This window comes from Panthera pardus, unplaced genomic scaffold (assembly GCF_024362965.1).
Source record: "Panthera pardus isolate Hobbes unplaced genomic scaffold, ASM2436296v1 HiC_scaffold_11, whole genome shotgun sequence".
In the NCBI taxonomy this organism is placed as follows: Eukaryota; Metazoa; Chordata; class Mammalia; order Carnivora; family Felidae; genus Panthera; species Panthera pardus.
This window is the reverse complement of record NW_026526666.1, coordinates 87,392,226-87,419,317: the sequence shown is the minus strand read 5'-3', so window position 1 is coordinate 87,419,317 and position 27,092 is coordinate 87,392,226. Positions and strand designations below refer to the sequence as shown.

At 40.5% G+C, this 27,092-nt stretch overlaps 2 protein-coding genes across 8 annotated transcripts in view; one reads left to right on the top strand and one right to left on the bottom strand.

Annotated features, from left to right (window-relative positions):
* MTFR1L (mitochondrial fission regulator 1 like) overlaps positions 1-27,092 on the top strand; it is a 45,408-nt gene that overhangs the window by 15,210 nt on the left and 3,106 nt on the right. For 5 of the 6 annotated variants that reach the window (XM_019461863.2, XM_019461862.2, XM_019461864.2 and 2 more), the window contains one exon: positions 1,784-2,799. The exons of the other annotated variant lie outside the window; for it this stretch is intronic. In XM_019461863.2, the coding sequence (XP_019317408.1) occupies positions 1,784-1,889 (106 nt within the window). In that variant the 3' untranslated portion in view covers positions 1,890-2,799. Of the gene's footprint in view, positions 1-1,783; positions 2,800-27,092 lie in introns of those variants that run through there. 6 annotated transcript variants of the gene reach the window in all.
* AUNIP (aurora kinase A and ninein interacting protein) lies at positions 2,391-25,933 on the bottom strand. 2 transcript variants are annotated; one of them, XM_053898786.1, is made up of 4 exons: positions 25,528-25,719; positions 6,240-6,378; positions 3,918-4,742; positions 2,391-3,137 (listed from the first exon to the last, which is right to left on the bottom strand). In XM_053898786.1, the coding sequence occupies exons 1-4, from the start codon at positions 25,603-25,605 to the stop codon at positions 2,998-3,000; spliced, it is 1,182 nt and encodes a 393-aa protein (XP_053754761.1). In that variant the 5' UTR covers positions 25,606-25,719; the 3' UTR covers positions 2,391-2,997. The 2 variants fall into 2 exon arrangements, with proteins under 2 accessions (XP_053754761.1, XP_019317400.2); XM_019461855.2 differs by lacking the exon at positions 2,391-3,137 and adding an exon at positions 3,185-3,318 and having other exon boundaries at positions 25,528-25,933.

Here is a 27,092-nt window from a genome sequence, read left to right as displayed (position 1 = left end):
CAAAAATAAACAAATGGGGCTGTATCAAAAAAGCTTCTGCACAACAAAGGAAACCATCAGCAAAATGAAAGGGCAGACTATTGAATGTGAGAAAATATTTGCAAATCATATATCCAATAAGGGTTAATATCCAAAATATATGAAGAACTACAACTTAATAGCAAAAAACAAATAAAAAGACCAAAAACCCAGTCTGATTAAAAAATAGGCAGAGGGGATGCCTGGCTGACTCAGTCGGTGGGTTGTGACTTCGAGCCCCAGGCTGGGTGTAGAGATTACTTACTTGAATGAATGAATGAATGAATGACAGAGAACTGCAATAGACATGTTTCCAAAGACCTACAGATGACCAATAGGCACATGAATAGATGCTTAACATCACTAATCATCAGGGAAATGCAAATCAAAGCCAGTGTACCTCACACCTGTTAGAATGGCCATTATCAAAAAAATAAGTGTTGGCAAGGATGTGGAGAAAAGGAAACCCTTGTGACTGGGTAGGAATGTAAACTGGTGCATACACCATGAGAAACAGTATGGAGGTTAGTCAAAAAAATTAAATAGAACTACCATATGATCCAGCAATTCTACCTCTGGTATTATCAGAAAACAAAAACACTTAAGATGTATGCACCCCCATATTCACTGCAACATTATTTACAAAAAGCAAGATAGGGAAACAGCCTATCATCAATGGATGAGTGGATAAAGAAATTGTGGTACAAATACACAGTGCAATATTATTCAGCCATTAAGAAAGAATGAAGTCTTGCTATGTCCAGCAATATGATGCCTTGAGGTCATTATGCTAAGTGAAACAAGCCAGACTGAGAAAGAAAAATACTGTATGATAGCTTATATGTGAGTCTAAATTAAAAAATAAAACAAAAAACAAGCCTATAGATACAAAGAACAGACTAGTGCCTGCCAGAGACTGCAGTGGAGATGGGAGAACTAGGCGAAAGGTGTCAAAAGGTAAAAAAAAAAACAAAACAAAAAAACTTTTTAATTAAAAAAGACGATTGTGGTGTGTCTGGGCGTCTCAGTCAGTTAAGCCTCTGACTCTTGATTTCAGTTCAGGTCATGATCCCAGAGTCATGGGATCAAGCCCTGCATCAAGCTCTGTGCTGATTGTGGAGCCTGCTTAAGATTCTCTCCCCCCGCCCCCCACCCCTCTCCCCTGCTCACATGCACATGTGCGTGCACTCTGAATAAATTTAAAAAGATTGTACCTATAGCTGACAATGTATTATATGCTTAGAAATTTGTTAAGAGCGTAGATCTCTTAAGTGTTCTTTCCAATTAAAAAAAAAAAAAAAAAATCTAAGAGCTCCCCTGATGAACAGATAGGGTAGTAGGAAATCTTCAGCACACCTTTTCTGTAGAACTAATAAAAGAATAGCCAAGAGTCAAGAATCCCTTCCCCTGCAGAAATGCTACAAAGAAAAGACACCAAAAGGTGGGAGAAGCTTAGCGATCATAGACCAGCTCTACCAGGTTGATAGTCCTTTACTTTGCCCACATTCTATAGCCATTTCAGGAAATAGTAAAGCATTCTAGTTAAGAAACCAGCTAGCTTGGTTTTGGATTCTGGATTTGCTACATACTAGCTGAGTATCTAGTGACTGGCAAAACTGTATAATCCTGTGTGTGCTTCAGTTTCCTCGCACCAACTTTGTACGATTGTTGTGAGGACTGAATGAGATAATATATTCAAAGACACAGAACACTACCTGAGACAGAGCAAGTACTTAATAAATCTAAGTTATGATTTTGTCTGTAGGAGCCGGAGTTTACTAAAGGAGGAAGACCCTGCCGTCCTAATCTCTGAGGTCCTAAGGAGGAAGTTTGCCCTGAAGGAAGAAGATATTAGCAGAAAGGGAAACTGACAGAACTCAGCTCTGCAAATTCAGTCTCATGCTCCTGGAATTCCTTCAATAGCTGCCTTCCTCACCACAGACCTTTCTGCCTCACAGTTAGAAATCTTTTTGCAAAGGTCTTGCGGAAATCTAGAGCTTGGACTGAAAGAGAAAAGTTAGATTATGCTTCCTTTGCTTCGAACCTTAGCAGAAGCTAAGGCATGTTTTGCACTGAGACACTTGTTACAGGTAAATGCATAGGTTGGAATGTCTCAGTCTAAAGGATGAGATAGAAGTTTGGCTTTTCCTGCCTCTGTGTGAAAATCAGTTCTAAGTGAATGGCTTATTACTTCACTGCATTAGACCCCATAACTGGTCTCACCGGACACTTTGTGCCCAGCTATCACTCTCAGCGGCTTCCTTGTAGCAGAGCAGGGCTGAGGGGAGGGGGGCTGTATTTGTATGTGTTGACAGGGCAAGGAAAATCTTATGCTGCTCCATCATAAATGGACACCAGTGCCCAGCAACCCCCCTCTCCTCCTTCTCAGTCCAACACCTAGATATAGAGGATCACACCTCTGGACCAGCTGACACTTGGGCTGCTGCTGGGAAGCCTGGGCTGCTTTTTTCTTAAATATATTTTGTAATACTCTACAACCAGATCTACCCTCCCAGGCCCTGGGCCCTCACGGGTTCCACTGATTGAAAATGCTTTCTCTTCCGTGGACTTTAGTTTAAGCCTAGTAGGAAAGAGAAATGGGGAGGACAGAAGAGTACCATCCTTCTTCCAGGCCCTTGACTGCTCCTTTGCGTTGGGCCAAGGTTTGTACCTACCACACCATGCATGACTCAGATGCCCTCGGGTCCCTTTCTCTACGGTATGTATCCTGTGTGTGTGTGGGTTGAAGCACTACCTGACATTAAATGAAGGATATGGAGAGATACTGCACCTGCTCTTTGTCTCTGGCTTGTGACCCCTTGCATCCCCCATGGGTATAGGATTCCTGTTAATTTTAAGGTATGTGAAGTTTCGTAAAAAGAGGCTTCCCCTCTTTTCTTATAAAGTCCGGCCTATAGAAAAACAAACACTTCTGTAGGGAGCCTCTTGTCCCCTTCTGTAGGGATTTTACCCAAACTCTTAAAGTAGTTCCATCTTACAGCTTGCACACTTGCCCCCTAGGGGCTGTTTAAGCCTCTTAAGGTAGCATACCTGCAACATGGGAAACTGCCACCTGGTGGATAACATCTCGGCTAGAACACAGGTGTTCAGGTGAGACCCTGTCAGTGACAGAGCATATATTATTAAAAAGTTGCTTTTCCAGAAATAAAGCGGTAATGTTTTAATTACCATCAGAGTCAGCTTATAGAGTCATTTATTTGGATTCGTAGTTTTACAAAGGGAGTTCCCTCATACCTTGTAGAAGAGTGGTATCACATCTAGATTGTTATATAGCTCAGGCTATTTTAAGGGAGATGTTTAAACACAGTATAAGTCTTTAAAATGCTGTAAAATCCCCACAAAAATAAGTAGAAAGCAGAATGCTGGTGGTTTTTCTTAAATCTCTCTATCCTCTCTGACCCCATACATCTGGGCCCAGGAGATTTGCCTTATCACCTCAAAAAGGTGTCAGGAATAATGGTCCCATGGTTGAGTGGGTAAGCTAACAGCCAGAGATTAGAAGAACACCCATCCGTAAGAAGCGCTGTTCCAGTCAGGCATCTGAAAGGCACAGAGGTGGCTCTGCAGGCTGAGTAGGGACTCTTCAGTGGAGGGATAAGTACCTGCCCTGCCTCCTCATTGCTCATCAGAGACTTGCACAAGTTTACCAGCCACCTCTTCCTCAGGGAAAGGCACCATCATACCCCCTCAACAAGTGGCCCCATTTGCTTTATTTACACCAAGAAAATGCTCAATTATAACGTCATCCCTTGCCTCCCTCCCACCCACACTCCCAACCCCCCCACCCCAATATTTTCCTACAGCTCTGTCATTTCGAGGTACTTTTAGAACAAAACCGTATAAAGACATTTAGACTTGATGCCTGATAACCTGATTACCTTCTGAGTCCTGGGTAAAGAGCAAATCAGGCTGCAGATTTAACTGAGTGGGCCTCTCCTGGCACTGAGCCCAACGGCTGCTAGAAAACTGTCCTAAGCCCCGATTCTGGTTGTTGGTTACATCTTGGAAAGGAGCTCTAGAGTTGTGGGCAATGACTCGCTGGCCCTGAGAATCCTCAGTAAAAAGCTGACTCCAAGAGTCCTTGTCATTCTTTTCACTGTCCCAAGAAAATACAGGGATAGGACAAGGGCTTTGTTTCACTGAGTGTGTGTTTTCCCCATTCCAGGAATCCCTGTATGTTTGAAGGAGGATCGGGGTCTGTCTGGTTTCTTTTGCAGACACCTTTTCTAATGGAGTCTTGTCCAAGGGCTCATGGCCCTTGCCCCGAGGTGGTTTAATGGGTCTCTCCACACCCTGATAGTTCTTTTTCTTAGATCCATGAAGCCATTCCCTTTTCCAGGAAGAGTCTTTCTCTTCCTCCTTTTGGTCCAGTGAGCGAGAACCTTCCAAGTTCTTGGTGAAGGAACAAGATGGAGAGGCTTTACTCTTTCCAGCACAGACTAAGGTGTCAGGCTGGAGCAAAGACAGCACAGTCAAAAATGGTGTTCCCATCCTGTGGTGGCCAGAATCCTGGAGGGGCTGTGGAGAAAGTCCGGCTTCCTGGGTGTCTGCAGGTGTTGAAGTGGCTAATGGGGGTGCCATGCAATCATCCCCTAAGCCCTGGATCAAATGGTCTAGCTGGGTTACATCATTCTTAGACTCTTTGTTGGTCTGACTTTCTATAGGAGATGAAACATTCTTCTGGTCACCACCAATTGTCCTTCCTAGTAAGACAGACATGAGCAAATATTACTCTGCAGGAAAACTCTGCCCTGAGCAGGATTTACCTGTTTTTGTTTTTGTTTTTGTTTTTAATCAGTATCAGCTACTATCACTACCTAGTGCAGGGGTCTCAGACTTGTCACACACCCTTATAGCTGGTCTTCCTGCTTTTAATCTCTACTTTCTCCAAAATGATCTTTCTAAAACACAGTCCTCATATTCTGCTGCTCAAATATATGGATGCTTCCAGTGATCTACCTAACAGAGTCAAACATGCTAGCTATGCTCAGATCACACAGCCTACTTTTCTGGCTGCGTTTTCATACGTGGGGTTTGTTTAACAGGTCACATCAACTTTGCTTTTGTTTTTTATTTAACATGGTTTCTGCTAAACAGTGATTTTGGCTAAATATATATTCCTCAATATCATCCTTTGAGAAGTATGTGAAACACAGTTTTCACTGGTGACAACTGCACTGGTGACAGTGCAAAGAACATTAAATGCCCCGCTCTGCAAACATTTCATGGGAAAGGGAGTAAAGACCATTAGGATGCTAAGTCAAGCAGTAGGAAGGACAATAAAAAGAAACTGCTAATGTTCAGCCTGTCCCTTTGATCAGGCATGGAATGGATCCTGTTCTGCCTTGATGAATTACATGGAATCCTCCTGCCCATTATACCAAGATCTAATTACAAACAAAGCTGAATGATTTCCTCTTTCTCCAACAGGAATCATAGGGCAGAAACCATGTTTTGTGAAAGATTTCTCAACGTTGCCTAAGAATTTAATAGATTATAGAACATGCCAGAATTTTGAAATAGGAAGCATCCTTGAAGAAAATCAGCCCTTGTTACTTAAAGCAAAAAGTTGCTTATTTTAAGTTATTGTTTGGGGCAGGAAGAGTGAATTTAAGATTTATGCAATGCAATCCTGGGAATCAAAAGAGTTAAAGCTCTCCCAGCACCCTTCATCCGGCAGACACCCTGCCCGGTAAGCCCCAGCCTGCTCTGAAGTAGCGTATCCTCTGAAAAGGGACACGTAAGCAAAGAACTACCAAAGGATGATGAGACACAAGCAACTTTATGCCAACCTTTCTAAGAAAAACACATCTTTGACTAATTTGAGAAGCTTTATACAGAAACACCTACTATTAAATAATAGACTGTTCACTGTGGCCAATCCAAGACCTAACTAATGGTAGGTCAGCTCCCCTGCACACCCCAACTCCCAAAGTATACCTTTCTCCTCACTGCTCTGTCAGGAAGTACAAATATTTAATATTAGACTGAGTGAACCAGAAAGAAAATGTTTGTAAAAGCACGTATATATTGCTTTGCAGAAGGGGAGGTTTTGTTGTGTTTTATAACACAACCTCTTCTAATAAGTCACTAAGTTTAACACAAAGCACTAGTGTCACCACTTCTCATAAACGTTGCAGCAGAGGAGAGTGCACGCATTCCTTTCTGCTCCCTGGGTATTCCCAGGCGGGTCACCATACCTGGCTGCAAGGTGAAGAAGGAAGCGATGCTGGTCTGCCGAATGCCTGCAGGTGGAATTCTTTGAGTAAAGGAAATCTTAGCCTTTTTTTCTCCAGGAAAAAGGGTTAGCATTTTGGTGTTTGGCTTCATTACATGTGTCTGAGAAGGGGGAGAAAAAGAACAATAAAACCTATTAATATCAAAACAGGTGCCAGATGGGAGAGATTCAACAAACACCAGTGATCCTCACAGAACCCTACTGGACCCTTTGGACTCCACCCTATCCTAGTCTCTGGGTAGTTTTTTCTGTGTACATCATCTACCATTTCCTGCCATACTGATGGTATTTTTCTCAGCAAATCACATATTCCAACTATAGCCCAATCTTTCTGCTTCCCCACGGAAATCAGGCTGACTGAACAGGATTTGTTGAAGTGATTTCAGGGAGGACACTCTCTCTTACATTTAAAGATAATGATTCTACATTAGCAGCAGTGGACACATATCTAGTGGTTTTCAAATAGCCACATATGGTTAAGAGCATGGCTCCACAGTCACACAGCTTGGGTTCAAATCAATCCCAATTCTGCCACCGCTACTTATTAACTGTGTGATGTTCTGCAAGTTGTTTAATCTAGGTCTCATTCTCGTGTGTGAAATGGGGACAGTAAAGTACCTATCCCATAGGGCTGTTATGAGGATTTGGTGAGTCAATTCACATAAAAGGCTTACACACAGTTCCTGGGATTCATATTAGTTGGTTATTACCAGAAGGAAAAGCAATGAAACAGCTAGTCTTACACACTTTCAGCCCCTTTATACTTTACAGTATGAATTAGAAGATTTGGGATTAGAGATTTGGGAAGTTTTGTCAACTAACTATAAATCTAACCTCATCTTTATTTAGTGTGATTTGGTTTTGTTTCCACTTGCTGGTTAAGAAATGCCTGAGAAGTAACCTGAGAACAGAGCTATGCTCAATTCAGTTTGGTGTGAAAACCAAAGAAGAAATGGCATTTGCCAACATTCATGCTACCAATTGGAGATAGGTCTGAAACTTGAACCCAAATTATTAATTCTAGCCAAAGCTGACTTCATTTTTACATTTGGAAGCTAAAATGTACTTTAACTGGTGAAAAAAGAAGGAACTCCTTGATATAAAACTCATACTTTGACTTGCAGTACTGGCTTGGAACTTTCCCTTCCACTATACAAAACTAGAAAACTGGATAAGATACATAAGACAACTGATTTTAGACGGTGGACAACAGGTATTGCATTGGATTGTGAGCCCTGAGAGAAGAAAAACAAATGAGGTGAGCCCTATGATGACCCTAGCTTTCTTCCTGGAATCACCTGTCGATTAATTAAATATATGGAGACTGGAATTTGGAGAAACTGAGGTGGCCACTCCTCCTAAGTTGTGAAGTCCCTCACCTTGAACTTCGGAAGAATTTTGTGACTGACCCATAAAGTATGATAGAAAGAACACTACATGGTTTACAAAACTAGGTCATAAAAATGTCATGCACTTCTGTCTTGCTTTCCTGAAATGCTCACTCTTGGAACCTGGCCACCATGCTATGAGGAAGCCCAAGTAGGCACATCACTCTCTAAATGTTATGAGACACATCCTAGATATGGGAAATAGTGAGATAGAATGCAAACAAGTATTTTAGCATCTATATGCTAGGGACTGGGAATATACTGATGCACAAAAATATACAGACTGTTTCTGCCCTGGTAAAGCTTACAGCTTATGGGGGAAAAAAAGACTAATAATATACAGTTATTTAAATGACTTGCAAGAATGCCAAGTCCTGCATACACCACAGAAATACAAAGGATTGTAAGAATATTATGAAAAATTATATGCCAACAAATCAGACAACCTAGAAGAAATGGATAAATTCCTAGAAACCTATAACCTCCCAAAACTGAATCAGGAAGAAGTAGAAAATTTGAACAGATGGATTACCGCAATGAATTGAATCAGTAATCAAAAAACTCCCAACAAACAAAAGTCCAGGACCAGACGGCTTCACAGGTGAATTCTACCAAACACTTAAAGGAGAGTTAATACCTATTCTTCTCAAATGATTCCCAAAAATTGAAGAGGAAGGAAAACTTCCAAATTCATTCTATGAAGCCAGCATTATCCTGTTATCAAAACCAGATAAAGGCACTACTACAAAAGGAGACAACTATAGGCCAATATCTCTGATAAACACAGATGCATAAATCCTCAACAAAATACTAGCAAACCAAATCCAACAATACACTTAAAAAAAATCATTCACCACAATCAAGTGGGATTTATTCCTGGGATACAGGGTGGTTCAATATTCACATATCAATCAATATGATATATATCACATCAATAAGAAAAAGGATAAAAACCATATGATCATTTCGATGGGGTGCCTGGGTGGCTTAGTGGATTAAGTGTCCGATTCTTGATTTCGGCTCAGGTCACGATCTTGTGGTTCGTGAGTTTCGAGCCTGCATTGGACTCTGTGCTGATGGTGCAGTCTGCTTGGGATTCTCTCTCTCTTCCCCTCCCCTGCTCATGCTCTCTGTTTCTCTCAAAATAAACTTTAAAACAAAATGATTTCAATAGATGCAGAAAAAGCATTTGACAAAGTACCACATGTATTCATTATAAAAACTCTCAACAAGGTAGGTTTAGAGAAAACATACCTCAACATAATAAAGACCATATGAAAAACCCACAGCTAACATCATGCTCAATGGTGAAAGTTTAAACTGACAGCTTTTCCCCTAAGATCAGGAACAAGACAAGTGTCCACTCTTACCACTTTTATTCAACATAGTATTGGAAGTCCTAGCTTCAAAAATCAGACAAAAAAAAAAAAAAAAAGAATAAATGGCATCCAAATTGGTAAAGAAGAAATAAAACTTTCACTATTGGCAGGTGACATGATACTATATATAGAAAACCCTAAGGATCCCACCAAAAAAACTACTACAACTGATAAATGATTTCAGTAAGGTTACAGGATACAAAATCAATGTGCAAAATCCATTGCATTTCTACACACTAATAATGAAGCAGCAGAAAGAGAAATTAAGAAAACAATCCCATTTACAACTGCACCAAAAATAATAAAATACCTAAGAATAAACAACCAAGGAGGCAAAAGACCTGTACTCTCAAAACTATAAAACACTGATGGGGGCACGTGGGTGGCTCAGTTGGTTAAGGTTAAGCATCTGACTCTGGGTTTCAACTCAGGTCATGATCTTATGATTCGTGAGTTCAAGCCCCCTGTCAGGCTCTGTGCTGACAGTGCAGAGGCTGCTTGGGATTCTCTCTCTCTCTCCCTCTCTCTCTGCCCTTGCCCTGCTCATGCTCTCTCTAAAGAAATAAATAAATGTAAACAAAACAAAACAAAAAAACAACACTGATGAAATAAATTAAAGATGACACAAATGAAAAAAATATTCCATGCTCATAGATTAGAGGGACAACTATTGATAAAATGTCCATACTACCCAAAGCAATCTAAATATTTAACGCAATTCCTATCAAAATACCAACAATATTTTTCCACAGAACTAAAACAATCCTAAAATTTGTACAGAACCACAAAAGACCCTGAACACCCAAAGCAATCTTGAAAAAGAAAAACAGAGCTGGAGGTATCACAGTTCCAGATTTCAAGTTATACTACAAAGCTGCAGTAATCAAAACAGCATGGTACAGGCACAAAAACAGACACACAGATCAACAGAATGAAATAGAAAGCCTGGAAATAAATCCACAATTATATAGTCAATTAATCTTCAACAAAGGAGGCAAGAACATGCAATAGGAAAAAGTCTCTTTAACAAATGGTGTTAGGAAAACTGGACAGCTACATGCAAAAGAATGAAAATGAGGGGTGCCTGGTGGCTCGGTTAAGTGTCTGACTTCAGCTCAGGCCATGATCTCACAGTTTGTGAGTTTGAGCCCCGCATCAGGCTTCATGCTGACAGTGCAGGGCCTGCTTGGGATTCTCTCTCTCTCTCTCTCTCTCTCTCTCTCTCTCTCTCTCTGCCCCCCTCTCTGCCCTTCCCCTACTCATGCTCTGTCAAAATAAATAAATAAACTTAAAAAAAAAAAAAAAAAGAAAATGGACCACTTTATTACACCCTACACAAAAATAAACTAAAAATGGATTGGATTAAGGATCTAAATGTGAGGCCTGAAACCATAAAAATCCTAGAAGAGATCACAGGCAATAATTTCTCTGATAGCAGCTGTAATATTTTTCTAGATGTCTCCTGAGGCAAGGGAAACAAAAGCAGAGCAAAAATAAACTATGGGGACGACATCCAAATAAAAAGCTTCTGCACAGCAAAGGAAACTATCAACAAAACTAAAAGACAACCTACCGAAGGGGAGAAGGTATTTGTAAATGATATATACAATAAAGGGTTAATATCCAAAGTATATAAAGTACTTATATGACTCAACACCAAAAAAAAAAACCAAAAACAAAACAAACAAAAAAAAAACCCTCAAATAATCCAATTAAAAAATGGGCAGAAGACACGAACAGACATTTCTCCAAAGATATACAGATGGCCAACAGACATGAAAAGATGCTCATCATCACTCATCATCAGGGAAATGCAAATCAAAACTAATGACATATCACACCTGTCAGAATGGCTAAAATAAAAAACAAGAAACAACAGGTGCTAGCAAGGATGTGGAGAAAAAGGAACCCCTGTACACCTTGGGAGTGCAAACTGGTACAGCCACTGTGGAAAACAGAATGAAGGCTCTTTCAAAAATTAAAAATAGAACTACCATGGGGCACCTGGGTGGCTCAGTCAGTTAAGCCTCCGACTCTTAACTTCGGCTCAGGTCATGATCTCATGGGTTCCTGAGATCAAGCCCCGCGTAGGGCTCTGTAATGACAATACAGAACCTGCTTGGGATTTTCTCTCTCTCTCCCCCTCCCCTGCTCGATCTCGATCTCTCTCTCTCTCTCTCTCTCTCTCGATCTCTCTCTCTCTCTCAAAATAAACAAACACTTTTAATACAAAAAACCCCACAAAACTACCCGTGTGCCTAGGTGGCTCAGTCGGTTCAGTGTCTGGCATGGCTCAGGTCATGATCTTGCAGTTCTTAAGTTCAAGCCGCATCAGGCTCTCTGTTGTCAGCACAGAGCCAGCTTTGGATCCTCACTCCCCTCTTCCTCTGCCCCTCCTCCACTTGCATGCTCCCTTTCTCTCTCAAAAATAAACATTAAAAAAAATTTTTTTTGTTTAAAGAATTACCATATGATCCAGTAATCTCACTACTGGGTATCTACTGAAAGAATACAAAAACACTAATTCAAAAGGATATATGTGCTCCTATGTTTATTTCAGCACTATTTACAATAGCCAAAATATGGAAGCAGGCTAAGTGTCCACTGACAGACGAATGGATAAAGAAGATGTGATATATATATGTGTATATATATATATATATATATATATATATATATATATATATGGAATAGAATATTATTCAGCCATAAAAAAGAATGAAATCTTGCCATTTGCAACATGGATGGACCTAGAGTATAACACTAAGCAAAATCAGTCAGAGAAAGACAAATATCACATAATTTCACTCATATGTGGAAGAAACAAAACAAATGAACAAAGGAAAAAAGGACAAACCAAAAAACAAACTCTGAACTATAGAGAACAAACAGGTGGTTACCAGAGGGGAGGCAGGTGGGATGCTGGGTGAAGGGCTGAAGAGTACACTGATCTTGATGAGCATGGAGTAATAATACATGAGATACTAAGTCACCGAAACGAATTTAACACTGTTAACTATACTGGAATTAAAGTTTTTAAAAAATACTAAGTCCTATAGAGAAGGCTTACAGAAACTACACATTATGTTGAGTACCTGAAACTAATTTAACACTGTATGTTAACTCTACTGGAATTTTTTTTTTTTTAAATACAAAGTCCTATAAAGCAGACTTATAGAAACTACACATTACCATATAACAGTAAGACCTCAATTAGCAAAACATCTTGGAATAAAGCTTTTCACCAAGTTGGCCATCTTAGCAGGAATAGAACATTCTTTCCTCAGGTCAGAGCAGTATCAGGAGTGACAATGTCCCCACAGTTATAACTCCCTTACAAGACTTATGGCTTTAAGGAACTATGTTTATCTCCGTGAAATGAGTGAGCACAGGTCATCTGGAACTGAGGGGACCCAGGTACAGTCCTTTAGTTCATTATCCTTACCTCAAAATAGATCCAACCCTTGTGTGTATATTACACAGTGTAAGAAAGCCTGTCTAAAAGGCACAGGGTTCGTACAGGACCAAACATGTTGGTAAGCCACAGCCTAGGTATTAACAATTCTTACCCTGTAAGAATGCCTCAAAGAATCTAACTTCAAGAAATACATTCCCTCCAACCCAAAGCATCTCTAGTCCTTTGGCATCATCACATTCATGGTGCCATTGAGTTTTCTTCTTTCAGAGTAGTAGGAGTAACTGACTTCCTACAACCACGGAGGCCCCGCTATTGCTATCACAAGGATCCCCTGGGATGTATTTCTACAGAGAACAATGTTTCTTTTGGCTGCAAATCACCTCAAAAGTATGGCCTTTTCTTAAAGACAACTCTATTATCAAAGCAGATCTGGGATCATATCATTCACCCTTCTAACTATTGGAAGATGTTTGTGCTTCCATGGCATTGAAGTTCAGTTTAGACCTCGTTCTATTTTTCTCTTCCAATAATTTATCTGCAAGTCTGTCTTAAAGTTCTGCTTTCAAACCAATTTAATTCCTTTTTTATGATTCATATGGCCTTCAGGTCTAGTATATACTTTGATCCAACTTACTTTTTTCATTGTGGTCACTGGTCTTGAATTTATGTATGAAATCTCATTACCCTTATATACTGATAGCTTTGAAAAAATACGAACACACGTGTTTCTTTTTGCCCTACTTCTTCTTTTATGCTTGAGATCCCATACTCCTCTCTTCCCACTTCTCCAAGTCCCCCCTCCTCCTCAGTCTCTCACAGAAAACCTTTTCCAATCAGTCACTGCACTGTCACACCTTATCAAGTCACGCTGAAAGTGATGCTAGCTAACAAGGACACCCAAAAGAGGACTGTTTAAGGGGTCTGACCCAGAAAAGCTGCCAAGATTCCCATCATCTCCAACATAAATGAGCTTGGTTGAATGAATAATAATAAAGTATTCATTCAAAACTTGCTTCAAGCTCTCCAAACCTGTGAAACAAATAACGCATTATCCTAGTTCAGATATCATAAACTCTTGCCTAGTCCTAGACTACTACAATAGTTTCTTAACTGGTCAGGCCCTCATTCAATACCTGTTTCAATGAGTCCCCCACCCAATATCTAGACTAATCTTCTTGTAGTATAACTGTCAGCATACCATCTTGCTCAAACTCTATCAATCATTTCTCTACTACCTTGTAGCATAAAGTACCAACTCTCAGACCGCACACATCAATGATTCCAGTTTACCTTTTTCTCCATTACCAAAACCTCTGTGTATGCTGTAGCATAATACTTACCTACATGCCAGTTCCTATTATGGCCTCCACCTTGCTCATTTCTGTGCCTCACACAGAGGGGCCTTTTTCACACCCAAGTCTGAAATGCTACATATACTTCAGTTTAGCCCCAAGCATTCCTGATTCCAACAACCAGAGGTGATCTCTTCCCCTTACAAACTTGGCATTTATCACTTGGTATTTCAAGACTTACCTAACAAAATCCTGGTATCAAAATTTGATTCACATACTTTTTTTCTGTCCTCCACAGAACTAGCTTAATGCACAGAGTGAGCACTTAATTCAGTAAATATTTTAGGAAGAAAGTGGGTATATAGGAAGGAAACATTCTGGTTATGTTTTATATATGTAACTACTCGTTACATTTTCAACATCAACAAAGCTCTCAGAAAACATTAAGCCTTTTCCAATACTGTGATCAAAGCCAAGGTGAGCTCCTGTCACTGTAATTGGTGTCACCCATAGGTCCAGAGCACAGACTGGATGAGAAGTACATCCACGGAAAACTAAAGGTTTTCCTCCCAAAATAATCTAACAATACAAAATCTGTTACAAGAATCTTCTCTGGAACCACCCGGCACTGATTTTTCATCTAAACCTAATGACAACTTCAACAGGGGTAACAGCAAAAAGCAATTTCTTTTAAGTGTCACAACTCCTAAACTGAAGACCTGATATGTCTACATCCATTAGCATTACTAAGTCTCATAAAAAGGGTACTTCTTGCTAATGAGATTTTTCTCACTTAAAGAATGTCCCGCATGCCAGATCATTATATTACGGTGTTTTCATACACATGCCATCAATGTTGCCCTAATAAGACTATGTACTGAAGGTCTGTTTAAGCTTCCTGATTTTAACTACTTCCAGTACAGCAATGGCCAAATGTGGCCCTCTCAATAGCAGAGATGATGGTCCCATGCGAAAAGAAGAGCACTGTGTTCACTTAAATTGGAAAGCAGGTGCCTTAAATAAAATGCAATGGAGTAGAAACCCCCACTCTGGAACAAATCTTCAAGTCCCCCTGGAAGGTGTCAACTTTGTGAAAAGAATTACTGTGTATGTGTGTGTGTGTACACACACACAATATATACAGTTGACCCTTGAACAATGTGAGGGTTAAGGTCACCAACCCTCCCACACAGTTGAAAATCCACACACAACTTTTGACTCCCCCAAAAACTTAACTACTAATAGCCTACTGTTGACCAAAAGCCTTGTTGATAACATAGTCAACCAACACATTACATTATATGTATGTACATACATTATATGTATTCTTACAATAAAGTAAGCTAGAGAAAAGAAAATATTAAGAAAATCATAAGGAACAGAAAATACATTTACAGGACTGTACTGTATTTATCCAAAAAAAATCTGCAAATAGACCCGCGCAGTTCAAACTGTGTTGTTCAAGTCTCAACTGTACATACAACCAGCCCATGTTATATCTATTCTCCCAATTTCCAAACACTATTTCAAGACTTTTTTTTTTTTTTTTACTTTTTTCTCTACAATCATCTACTTACTCCGGTCCCAATTTCTGGCTCCTAAATGTAAACAGAACTAACGGGAAAATGCAAAGGTCCTTTAAAAAAGGAGAGATGCCAAGGGCTGCAGATAACTGGACAAAACCCACAGTTTAAAAACATTTAAGAGACTTCCCAACTCCTACCAAGCCCACATTTAGGTCCTTCTTTTTTTTTTTCTTTGTAGTGTTTATTTATTGTTGAGAGAGAGTTAACTGAAGTAGGGGTAGGGGTATGTGGGCAGAGAAAGAGGCAGAGAGAATCCCAAGCAGATTCTGAGTTGTCAGTGCAGAGCCCAAAGAGGGGCTTAAACCCACAAACTGTGCGATGACGACCCAAGCTGGAACCAAGAGGCAGACACTCAACCGAGCCACCCAGGCGTCCCATGGGTCCTTCTTGAGCATAACCATGTTTTAAATATATCCATAGAAAGCAATTATCCGCCAAAAATAACAATTTAAGCTTATACTATTCTGAATTAGGCCCTTGTCATCTCTTGCCTAAATTTCTGCACTATTCTCCAAATTCCTCTAACCTTTCAGTGTACCACTTACTTTCATGTAAGTACAACTGGGCTAATCTTGGAGACTATTATGTCAAATGCCTTCCATGAATTTCCCACCACATGGTACCATTTACCCTCCTAATCTCACCTTCAACTCCCCCACATTTTTAATAGCTTTTTAACAACTATATAACAGATATATAATCTTTTTAACAGAGATATAATCCACATACCATAAAACTCACCTACTTAAGTGTACAGTTAAGTGTTTTTTAATAGAGTTGTATAAACATCACCACTATCTAATTTTAGAACATTTTTCATTGTACCCATTAGCAGTCATTCCCCATTCCCACCCCACCCTAGCCCCAGGAAACACTGACTTACTTTTTTGTATCTAGAGATTTGTCTATTCCGGACCTTTCATACATCATACAACAGCTGGTCTTTTGTGACTGGCTTCTTTCACTGAGTGTGTTTTGGAGGTTCATCCAGCTTGTAGCAGGTGTATGAACTTTAGTCCCTTTTTATTGCCAAATAATATTCCATTGTTTGGACATACCCTTTTATCTATCTATTCATCATTGTCAGGCAACTGGGCTGTTTTTATTCTTTAGCTATTACAAGAAATGTTGCTACAAACATTCAAACATTCACTCATTGGTGTATGAGTTTTTTGTGAAAATATCTTTTCATATCTCGGGTATACACATAAAGGCAGAAGTGCCAGGTCATACGTTGAACGTATAGGTAACTACGTTGAACGTTTTGAGAACTGCCGAACCGTCCTGCAAACTGCCTCTACTGTTTTATACGTTCACCAGCAATGTATGGGGGTTCCAGTTTCTCCAAGTTGCTAACAACTTGGTATTCTCTTTTTGATTATAGCCATTCTAGTGGGTGCCAAGTGGTATCTCCTTGTGGTTTTGATTTGCATTTCCCTAGTGACTAATGATATCAACTGTCTTTCCAAGTGTATATCTGAATAGACGTATAACAAGAGATTAAATTAGTAACTTAAAAACTTCCTGCAAAGAAAAGTCCACTGTGTGCCACCTGAATTGGCTGAGAATTGTCAAAACCGGCAAGTTTAGGCTCCTCTTTGTTTAAGAGGCTTCCTATAGCTCCTGTCTCTCCTCTGACACTTTGCTATAACCAGCAAGAAGAAACGAGGTAACACCTTCGGTACTGCCTAGAAATCTCCTTAGCTGCATCACATCACCCAGTTCCTTAGGTACGTTCTCCACCTTCCACCTCACTACAGCCAACAGTAGTTGTAATAAACCTCCTGTCACTACGTAACAAGGATCCCCTTTCCTCTAATTTCCAGTAACATTATTTCACTTTCCTTTAAACCCTCACCCACCGCTTCCTCAAAGACCATCCTAGTTCTAAAAGCAGTTTTTAAAAGCTCTTCAAGCTTTCACTAGCACTCCCTTCAAAGTCCTTCCAGCTGCCACCCACTGCCGCATTCCAAAGCCACTCCCCCATTTTCGGTTTTTGTTAGGCGGCACTCCACTGCCAGAACCAAAATCTGTATTAGCTTTCTACTGCTGCATTAACACACTGTCACAACACTTAGCAGCTTAAAACAACATTTATTATCTCACAACTTCTGTGCATCAGGAATTTGAGAGCAGCCTATCTGGGTGGTTCTGGCTCACAATCTCATTAGGTTGCATTTAAGATATCAACCAGGACAGCAATATACACTTTCAAGGTGGCTCACTCACACAACTGTTGGCAAACACAGTAAAGTTCCTCTATAAAGCTGCCTGCATATCCGCACAACATGACAGCTGACTTCCCCTAAAGAGACAATGAGGCTGAAGCTGCAATGCTATTTATGACCTAGCCTCAGAATTCTAACATTAACACGTCCATCACATTCTAGTCATCAGAGTCACTAAGCACAGCCCACATGTGGGGGGTTGCTTAATCTCCACCTTTTAAAGGAAGACGTATCAAAGAATTTGTGGACATATTTTTAAACCACCACTCCTTCACCCACAATAAAAAATAATCTCGTCTTTCTCTAAATGCTTAGAATTTCCTTACACCTCTAAGGCACTTATAGCCCGTCTGACAGTTATGTGTGTACCTAACATATCCCATGCTGCCAGGATTGGAACCATCTTATCCACCTTTTTATCATCTGAGGACACCTTACACATGATGAAAAAACACACTGGACCAAGAGTCAGAAGACCTGGAATCGAGCCTTAGAGCTGCACTTACTCCGATGTGATCTTGAGCAAATTTCTAGCCTAACTTCAACTTCTTCGTCTGCCAAATGGAGATCATCTCACCTCCCTCACAAAGCTTACTGAGAAAGTTAGGTCAAACAATACATGTAAAGAAGTTTTACAAAACATAAGCCATTACATAAAGATCACATTGATAAACATTTATTAAGTTACATTTACAGACCCTTATCAGTATTATAGTACTGACCCTAATATAGTGTTGCTACAATGGATTTCAGTATTATTATTATTAAGCCTGTTCAGTTTCAGTGAAATACTTTTCTCCTCTATTTTTTCTTTCTTTTTTTTTTGGTTAAACACTTTGACATTTTACTAGAGGGCTCCAGGCCATCTTTGCTCTAAAAAGCTCAACGTCCTCCCACTTATCTTCTCAGAGTGAGAAAAAGAGAATCAGCAACTATAACTGTATCTAAAAGGTTTTATCTAAAAGCTCAGACGGATTAGTTCATTCACTCAATCAGTTTTTACTGAATACCTACTACGTGCCACTGTTTGAAGGACTGTCCAATGCAACTCTCATTCTAGTAGAGGAAAATAATAAATGAACAAGTAAATATGTAGTATTGTAGTATATCTGATGGTAAAAGGGCTACAGAGAAAAATAAAACAAGACTAAGGTGTTAGGGAGTATGGGGAGTAGAGGCTAAGTGAAAGGCATTTTTATGGTGGTTAAGAAGTAGACTCAATGTTAAGTTGACATCCAAACAAATGAAAGAGCAGAGCCATGTGGCATTTTAATCCCTATGTATTTGAAGTGAGGTGTATAAAAGTCCCTGCAGAGATACGCTTGGTTGGAAGGCCAGTATGACTAGAGCAGAGTGAGGCAGAGAAAAGGAGATGAGGTCTAACATGTGAGAGGGAGCCTGCTTGGGATTCTCTCTCTCTCTCTGCCCCTCTCCTCCACCCACCCTGTCTCTCTCTTTCTCTCTCTCGAATAGATAAAATAAAACATAAAACATAAAAAATATTTAAAATGTGTGAGAGGACATACAAGGCCAAATCGTCCCTTGCAAGCCTCAGAGATTCCGGGTTTTACCAAAGATAGGAAACCACTAGATGGTTAAAATTAACAGTGAGCAAAGGGTCACTCTCATTCTGACTCGGGCAGCAGTGGTAGAAAGAGTAGGAAATTATGAGATTATAAACACAGTTGAAGGCAGAATCCAGAGGATTTGCTGATGGACTGAGTGTTAGTAAAGCCGCACAGTGGCATTCAGCGTTCTGCCAAGGCTGGCCAAGAAACAAACCACTGATGCCTCAGCCAAGATTTCTGACAGCTTCACATTTCCGTCTCCTTAGTTAGGCCCACTTCTCCTTCTCTGCTGCATGTATTTCAAGGGTAAGAAACCTTCTGCATTATAGGTGAAGAAATAGAAATTATTTTTGAGTTGTAATGACATTTTTTTTTTTTTTTTACATTTATTTATTTTTGAGAGACAGAGCATGAGCTGGGGAGGGGCAGAGAGACAGGGAGACACAGAATCCGAAGCAGGCTCCAGGCCCTGTCAGCACAGAGCCGGACGCGGGGCTCGAACTCACAAACCGTGAGATCATGACCTGAGCCGAGGTCACACGCTTAACCAACTGAGCCACCCAGGTGCCCCAATATAATGACATTTTGAATATAGTACACCTAAGAGACAGCAAATACACAAAACACATACTGAATCTTCTTACTTCTTTATTGTGTAGAAAAATCGCTTAGAAATATTCCTCAATATTTTAATATAGAGGTAGCAAAGTTAAAATACAAAATCTAAAAACCATGTAAACAAGATGGCCTTTTCTAAAACTCATGTCTCACATGGAAAGTTCTCCCATCATGTATTTAATGAAAGATGAACAGCAGAAAAATGTTTGACATCATCTCATTTGTGGGGAAAATAGATATATTTATTTATATACATAGAAAATGTCTCAAAGGATACCAAATTGTTAAAAGTAGCTACCACCAATGAAGCTTTTTACTCTTTTGTTTTGTGTATTTTTGTTTTTTTACTGAATACAATTCTATACTTATTTTTTTTTTACAAACATATATTACTCTCAAATTAAAAAAAAAAAAAAACTGAAATGAAAACAAATACAGTAGCCTCCATACCAAGGCCTAGGGAATGAGGCTGAGCCTGCCATGCCTGCGGAACCAGGAGAGAAGCAAACTCACTCCAAACTCATCGGTATCTATCTTCCAGCCAGACTACAAACCACCCCAGTAGTCTCCCCAAAATAACAGACAGTTATGTTTAGAGATCAAGTGGGAAGGGGCATGTTTTCTAAAACACTTGGCCACTAGCAACTGCCTTAATGCCTGACATTAAAACTCAAACAAATGTGTGCCTATTTGATAGCTGCTTTAGGAAAAGGCAGGTTTCTACATCCTGTGAAAGGGAATCTTTAGTACTTTGCTCTGGGCTGGAAGTCTTAAAAAGAGGAAAAGGAACTAGTCAGAGAACCAAAGTTTTCAACAAAATTTAATAGAAAATTTTAGGGACGCCTGGGTGGCTCCTTTGGTTGAGTGTCTGACTCTTGATTTCGGCTCAGGTCATGATCTCACAGCCATGAGATGGAGCCCTGTGTTGGGCTCCTGCGCTGGGCTGGGCATGGAGCCTACTTAAGATTCTCTCTCTCCCTCTACCCCTCCCCTGCTCACGCGTGTGCTCTCTAAAAAACAAAACTTTTAACACACATTTCTCTCCACACACATGCACAAGAAAAGGCCATGGGAGCACATGGGGAGAAGGCAGCTCACTGTCTGTGAGCCAAGAAGAAAGTCCTTACCAGAACTCGACCAAGCCAGCACCCTGATCTTGGGCTTCCAGCTTCCAGAATTGTGAGAGAATGAATTCTGTTGTTTAAGCCACTCAGTCAACAGTAGTTCGTTATGGCAGCATGAGTAGACTAAGGCACACTACTGCATGCGATGGATACTATTCCATGTCATGGAATACTAGTCTTTAAAAAGAATAAAGCAGCTCTTTGTGAATGCATATGAAATGATACGTAAGATGCAACAAGTCAGAAAAAGCAAGTTGCAGAACAATGTAGAATATGCTACTTATAAGAAGGAATAGATATTGTATTTGCTCGTACATATACAGAATATCTCTGGAAGGATACACAAGAAAGTTGTGGCCTCTGAGATGGGTCAAGGATGGTTAAAAGTATTAGGTAGATATTTCACTGCATATCCCATACATTTTAAATCATTACCAGACAAATTGTATTACCTACCCCAAATATGTTTTTTTAAGATTTTTTAGAAAGAGAGAGAGTGTGTGGGCACATGCAAGTGAAGGAGGGGCAAAAGAGAGGGAGAGAGATGATCCGAAGCAGGCTCTGTGCTGACAGAGAGCCCGATGCAGGGCTCAAACTCACAAGTGGTGAGATCATGACCTAAGCCAAAGTCAGACTCTTAACCAACTGAGGCGCCTAGGCACCGCTACTGCCCCCCCCACCGGAAAAACATTTTCAAGTAAAAAAAAAAATTTTTTTTTAAGGAACAGGTGGTTTGTTATTTCTCAAAAAAGGACTTTAATGGAGGCACCTGGGTGGCTCAGTCGGTTAAGTATCCAACTTCAGGTCAGGTCATGATCTCACGGTTCATGAGTTCAAGCCCCACACTGGGCTCTGTGCTGACAGCTCAGAGCCAGGAGCCTGCTTCGGATTCCGTGTCTCCCTCTCTCTCTGTCCCTCCTCCACTCACACTCTGTTTCTCTCTCTCAAAAATTAATAAACATTAAAAAAATTATTTTTAATGACTTTAGGGGCGCCTGGGTGGCTCAGTCAGTTAAGCATCCAACTCTTGACTTCCACTAAGGTCATGATCTCACATTAGTGAGATGGAGCCTCACGTAAGGCTCTGAGCTAACACTATGGAGCCTGCTTGGTATTTTCTCTCTCCCTTTCTCTCTGCCCCTCCCCTGCTCACACTCTCTCTCTAAATAAATAAATACACAAAGAAACGGTTTTTAAAAATGATTTTAGAGGCACCTGGGTGGCTCCGTCGGTTAAGCATCTGACTTCAGCTCAGGTTGTGATCTCTCGGTTTGTGGATCTGAGTCCTGTGTCGGGCTCTGTGCTGACAGCTCAGGAGCCTGGAGCCTGCTTTGGATTCTGCATCTCCCTCTGTCTCTGCCCCTTCCCCACCTGTTCACATTCTGTCTCTCAAATATAAATAAATAAACATTAACATAAATAAGAATAAAAAATGACTTGAGTTGTAAGACACTTTTTAACAGTCATCAATTACTTTGTTCAGGAGATTGTAGCACTGTAGGGGAGCAAAATTTGTCACCCCAAAATGTGTCCCTTTGGCATATGTATTAGTTTAGGCTGATTATTTTAAAAAAAATTTTTTATGTTTTGTTTTATTTTTGAGAGAGAAACAGCGTGTGAGTTGGGGAGGGGCAGAGAGAGGGAGACACAGAATCCAAAGCAGGCTCCAGGCTCTGAGCTGTCAGCACAGAGCCCAAGGCAGGGCTCGAACCCGTGAACCGTGAGATCATGACCTGAGCCAAAGTCAGACGCTCAACCAATTAAGCCACCTAGGTGGCCCTAGACTGATTACTTTTTTGTTGTTGTTGTTTATTTATTTTTGTGAGAGAGAGAGATAGAGCATAAGTGGGGGAGGGTCAGAGACAGGGGGAGATACAGAATCAGAAGCAGGTTCTAGGCTCCAAGCTGTAAGCACAGGTCCTAACACAGGGCTTCAACCCACAAACTGTGAGATCATGACCTGACTGAAGTCGGACATCCAAACGAATGAGCTACCCAGGCACCCCTACAGGTGCATTTCTATACACTAATAAGGAGCTATCAGAAAGAGAAATTAAGAAAACAGTTGCATCCATTTACAGTTGCATCAAAAAGAAAAAAAATACCTAGGAATAAATTTAACCAAAGAGATAAAAAGACCTGTATTCTGAAGACTGTAGGACATGGATAAAAGAAATTGAAAATGATAATAAGTGGAAAAATCGTGCTCAGGGACTGGAAGAATTAATATTGTTAAAATATCCATACTACCCCAAACAATCTACAAATCCAATACAATCCATCAAAATACGATTTTTCACAAAACTAGAACAAATAATTCTAAAATTTGTATGGAACCCCAAACAGACAAAGCAATCTTGAAAAAGAAGATCAAAGCTATAAATATCATGCTTCCTGACTTCAAACTATACTACAAAGCTATAGTAAAACAGTACGGTACTGACACAAAGACACATACATAGGTCAATGGACTAGACAGCCCATAAATAAACCCGCAAGTATATGGTCCATTAACCTACTACAAAGGAGGCAAGAATATACAATGGGGAAAAGACCTCTTCAATAAATGGTGCTGGGGAAACTGGACAGCCACCAGTTATAACTATAACTATATAACTATAAAGTTATTTATAAAAATAAATTCAAAATGGATTAAGACCTTAATGTTAAGACCTGAAACCAGAAGACTGCTAGAATGAAAGGCAATAAGCTCTTTGACGCCCATATTAGCAGCAGTTCTTTGGACCTGAATCCTCAGGCAAGGACAACAAAAGCTAAAATAAACACAGGGGATTACGCTGAACTAAAATGCTTTTGCAGAGGAAACCATCAACAAAACAAAAAGGCGACCCACGAATGGGAGAAGATATTTACAAATCACACATTCAGTAAGAGGTTAACATCCAAAATAAAGAACTGACACCACTTAGTATATATAAAAAAAAAAAAAAAAGATTAAAAAGTGGGCAGAGGACTTGAAAGATATTTTTCCAAAGAAGACATACAGATGGCCAAGAGACATTCCTGAAAAGGTGCTCGACGTCACTAACCATCAGGGAAATGTAAATCAAAGCCCCAGTGAGACATTACTTCACCCCTGTTAGAATGGCTAGTATCAAAAAGATAGAAAATAACAAGTGTTGGAGAGGATGTGGAGAAAAGGGAACCCTCATACACTGCCGCTGGGAACACAGACTGGGGCAGCTACTATGGAAAACAATATGGAGGTTCTTCAAAAAATTAAAAATAAGGCACCTGGGTGGCTTAGTCATTTAAGCAACCTCCGCTCAGGTCAAGATCTCACAGTTTGTGGGTTGGAGCCCCATGGAATCCTCTGTCCCCCCCTCTCTGCCCCTTCACTGCTTGCACTCACATTCTCTTAAAAATAAACATTAAAAAAAAAAAAAGCAAAAAAAAAAAAATTGAAACTAGAATTACCATATGCTCCAATAATTCCACTTCTGGGTATTTACCTGAAGAAAATGAAAACACCAGTTGGAAGAGATACATGCACCCCTATATTCATTGCAGTATTATTTACAACAGCCAAGATATGGATGCAACCCAAGTATCCATCGATAAACAAACATAAAGAAGATGTGATAATACCTACAATGAAATATTACTCAGCCATCAAGAATGAAACCCTGGGGCGCCTGGGTGGCTCAGTCAGCTGAGCATATGACTCTTGATTTCGGCTTAGGTCATGATCTCACAGTCCTGACTTGGGTTTGTGACTTTGAGCCCCACATCTGGCTCTGCGCTGACAGCACAGAGCCTGCTTGAGATTCTCTACCCTCTCCATTGGCCCCTCCCCCGTTTGCTGGCGCTCTCTCAAAATAAATAAAGCTTTTAAAAAAAGAAACAAAAATGAAATCCTGACATACAGCATGGATGGACCTAAAGGGTATTACACTAAGTGAAATAAGCTAGACAGAAAAAGACAAATAGGTCTGACTCCACTCATATGTGGAATCTAAATAACAAAAGAACAAACAAAACCGAAACAGATACACAGGTATAAGAAACAAACTGTTCGTTACCAGAGCGGGGAGGCGCTGGGAGCCGGCGAAACAGGTGAAGGGGATTGAAACAGGTGAAGGGGATTAAGTCACAAACTTCCGATTATAAAATAGGTCATGGGAGGTCAAGTACAGAGAAGGGACTATAGTCAATAACACTGTAGTAACTTTGTAGTTACAATAATATCGTAGTAACTGTATGGTGACCACAGCAACTAGACTTATCGTGGGGATCACTTCTTAATGTGTAAATATTGAATCACTATGATGTACACCTGAAACTACCAGGATATTGAATGTCAAGCATACTTCTACCCAAAAAACAAACAAAAAAACAACACTCCTCGGAGCACATTTTCTGTCCACCCTCCCCCCACACCTGGAAGCCTCGCAGTCCCAGTCTCTTCCTGACCCATCCACAGCCTGCCTGCCTTCCCCCCCGCCCCATTCCTCTCCACTCTTCCCAAACCCCATTTTTCACCCTTCTTTAGGCTCCAGTCCCTCTCGCCTCTGAATTCCCAAAGCCGTTCCTTTCTTGGTCCCCGACTTTACCTCCATCACCTCCCCTCTCACGCCTCCAGGTCCCTAACCCCTCCCCCAACACCCTCCCGCGCGCCCACGACCCACCTGCACTTTCCGCCTCTTCAGGGCTGCCGCGTCCAGCCACACGCCGCAGGCCTCCTCCTCCGGGCCTCTCCGCCTCATGGCCGCCGCGGACACCCAGCCCACAGGACGCGTGGCTCTCGCCGCCGGTCCCGCGGCCTCAGGGAAGGGCTATAACGGCCGCCGCCGGCGTTCGGATCTCGCGCCAACGCTGGGGGGCCGAGCCAGGACGTGGCCGCCGGCGCAGGCACCGCCCCGACGCGCGCCCCGCCCTGCCCCCAAGCCCCGCCCCTTTCCTTAACGCCCGCCGGAGGCTTTAACCGTGGGTTCGCTCCTTGCCCTTTACCGAGGCCTTCACGTCACTTGTGACGGGTCTTCTGACTCGAGAGTCGCTTTCCCGCGACTGTGCTGTGTCAACGCGTTCGCGACACTGCATAAGGAATATATGCTTATATGCTTTTTGCTGTGTTGGTTGCACTTTTTAAAAAAATTTTAAATGTTTACTTGTGACAGTGAGCGGGCGGGGGAGGGGCAGTGAGAGGGGAGACACACACAGAATGTGAAGCGGGCTCCAGGCTCTGAGCTATCCGCATAGAGCTTGATGGGGGGTCCGAACCCACCAACTGTGAGATCATGACCTGAGCCCGAGTCCCACCGCGCTTAACGCACTGAGCCACCCAGGCGCCCCTAGTTGCACTTTCTTGCTGTAAATGTAACTTCCCCGGGGCTCTGGGTTTTGAGTCTCAGTAACCAAACACTCGAGTTTATGAATTACTCTTGAAAGTGAAAAAAAGATCTAAGCGTAACTATGAGACCACATGGGAGAGGATTTAGAAAATGGGAAGAAAAATGAAAGCTACAAGTTTGCAGTCCCAGGCCCATCAGCTCCCAGTCCTGCCTTCACAGCTCATGTGTGACCTTGGATTTTAAAGAGGATCAAGTGAGGTAACATTTGTGAAACTACTTTGCAAATTCTGAAAGCCCCTCAGAAATGCAGAAGTGCTGGCACCCCACTCTTCCATTCCATCCCTAATCACGTGTCCCATAGATGTTCTTTATATATGTATATATATAAATTATATACATATATACATATTATATGTATATAATTATATATAAATATATATATAAATCATATACAAAAAATTATATATATTATATATATTATATATAAATTATATATATAAATTATATACATATAAAAAATATATAACCATATAATAAATATATAAATATATAAATTATATGCATATAATATATATAATATATACATATTATATGTATATAATTATATGTGTATAAATTATATATATACATATTATATATTATATTATGTATACATATATATGTATATATATAATATATAATAGGATATAATATATATAATAGGATATCCTATTATATATCCACTATGTGTGTGTGTGTGTGTGTGTATACATATCGGGAGAATGATATTTCTTATTCATTTGGGCTTTTTTAAATTATCTGTACTTCCTAATTTGCCTTCACTGTACATATAAAATCCTCCTTGATGGAAGGAAAGACCAAAAAATGAAGTCCTTGTCAAATTATAAAGTGGGATTATGTTC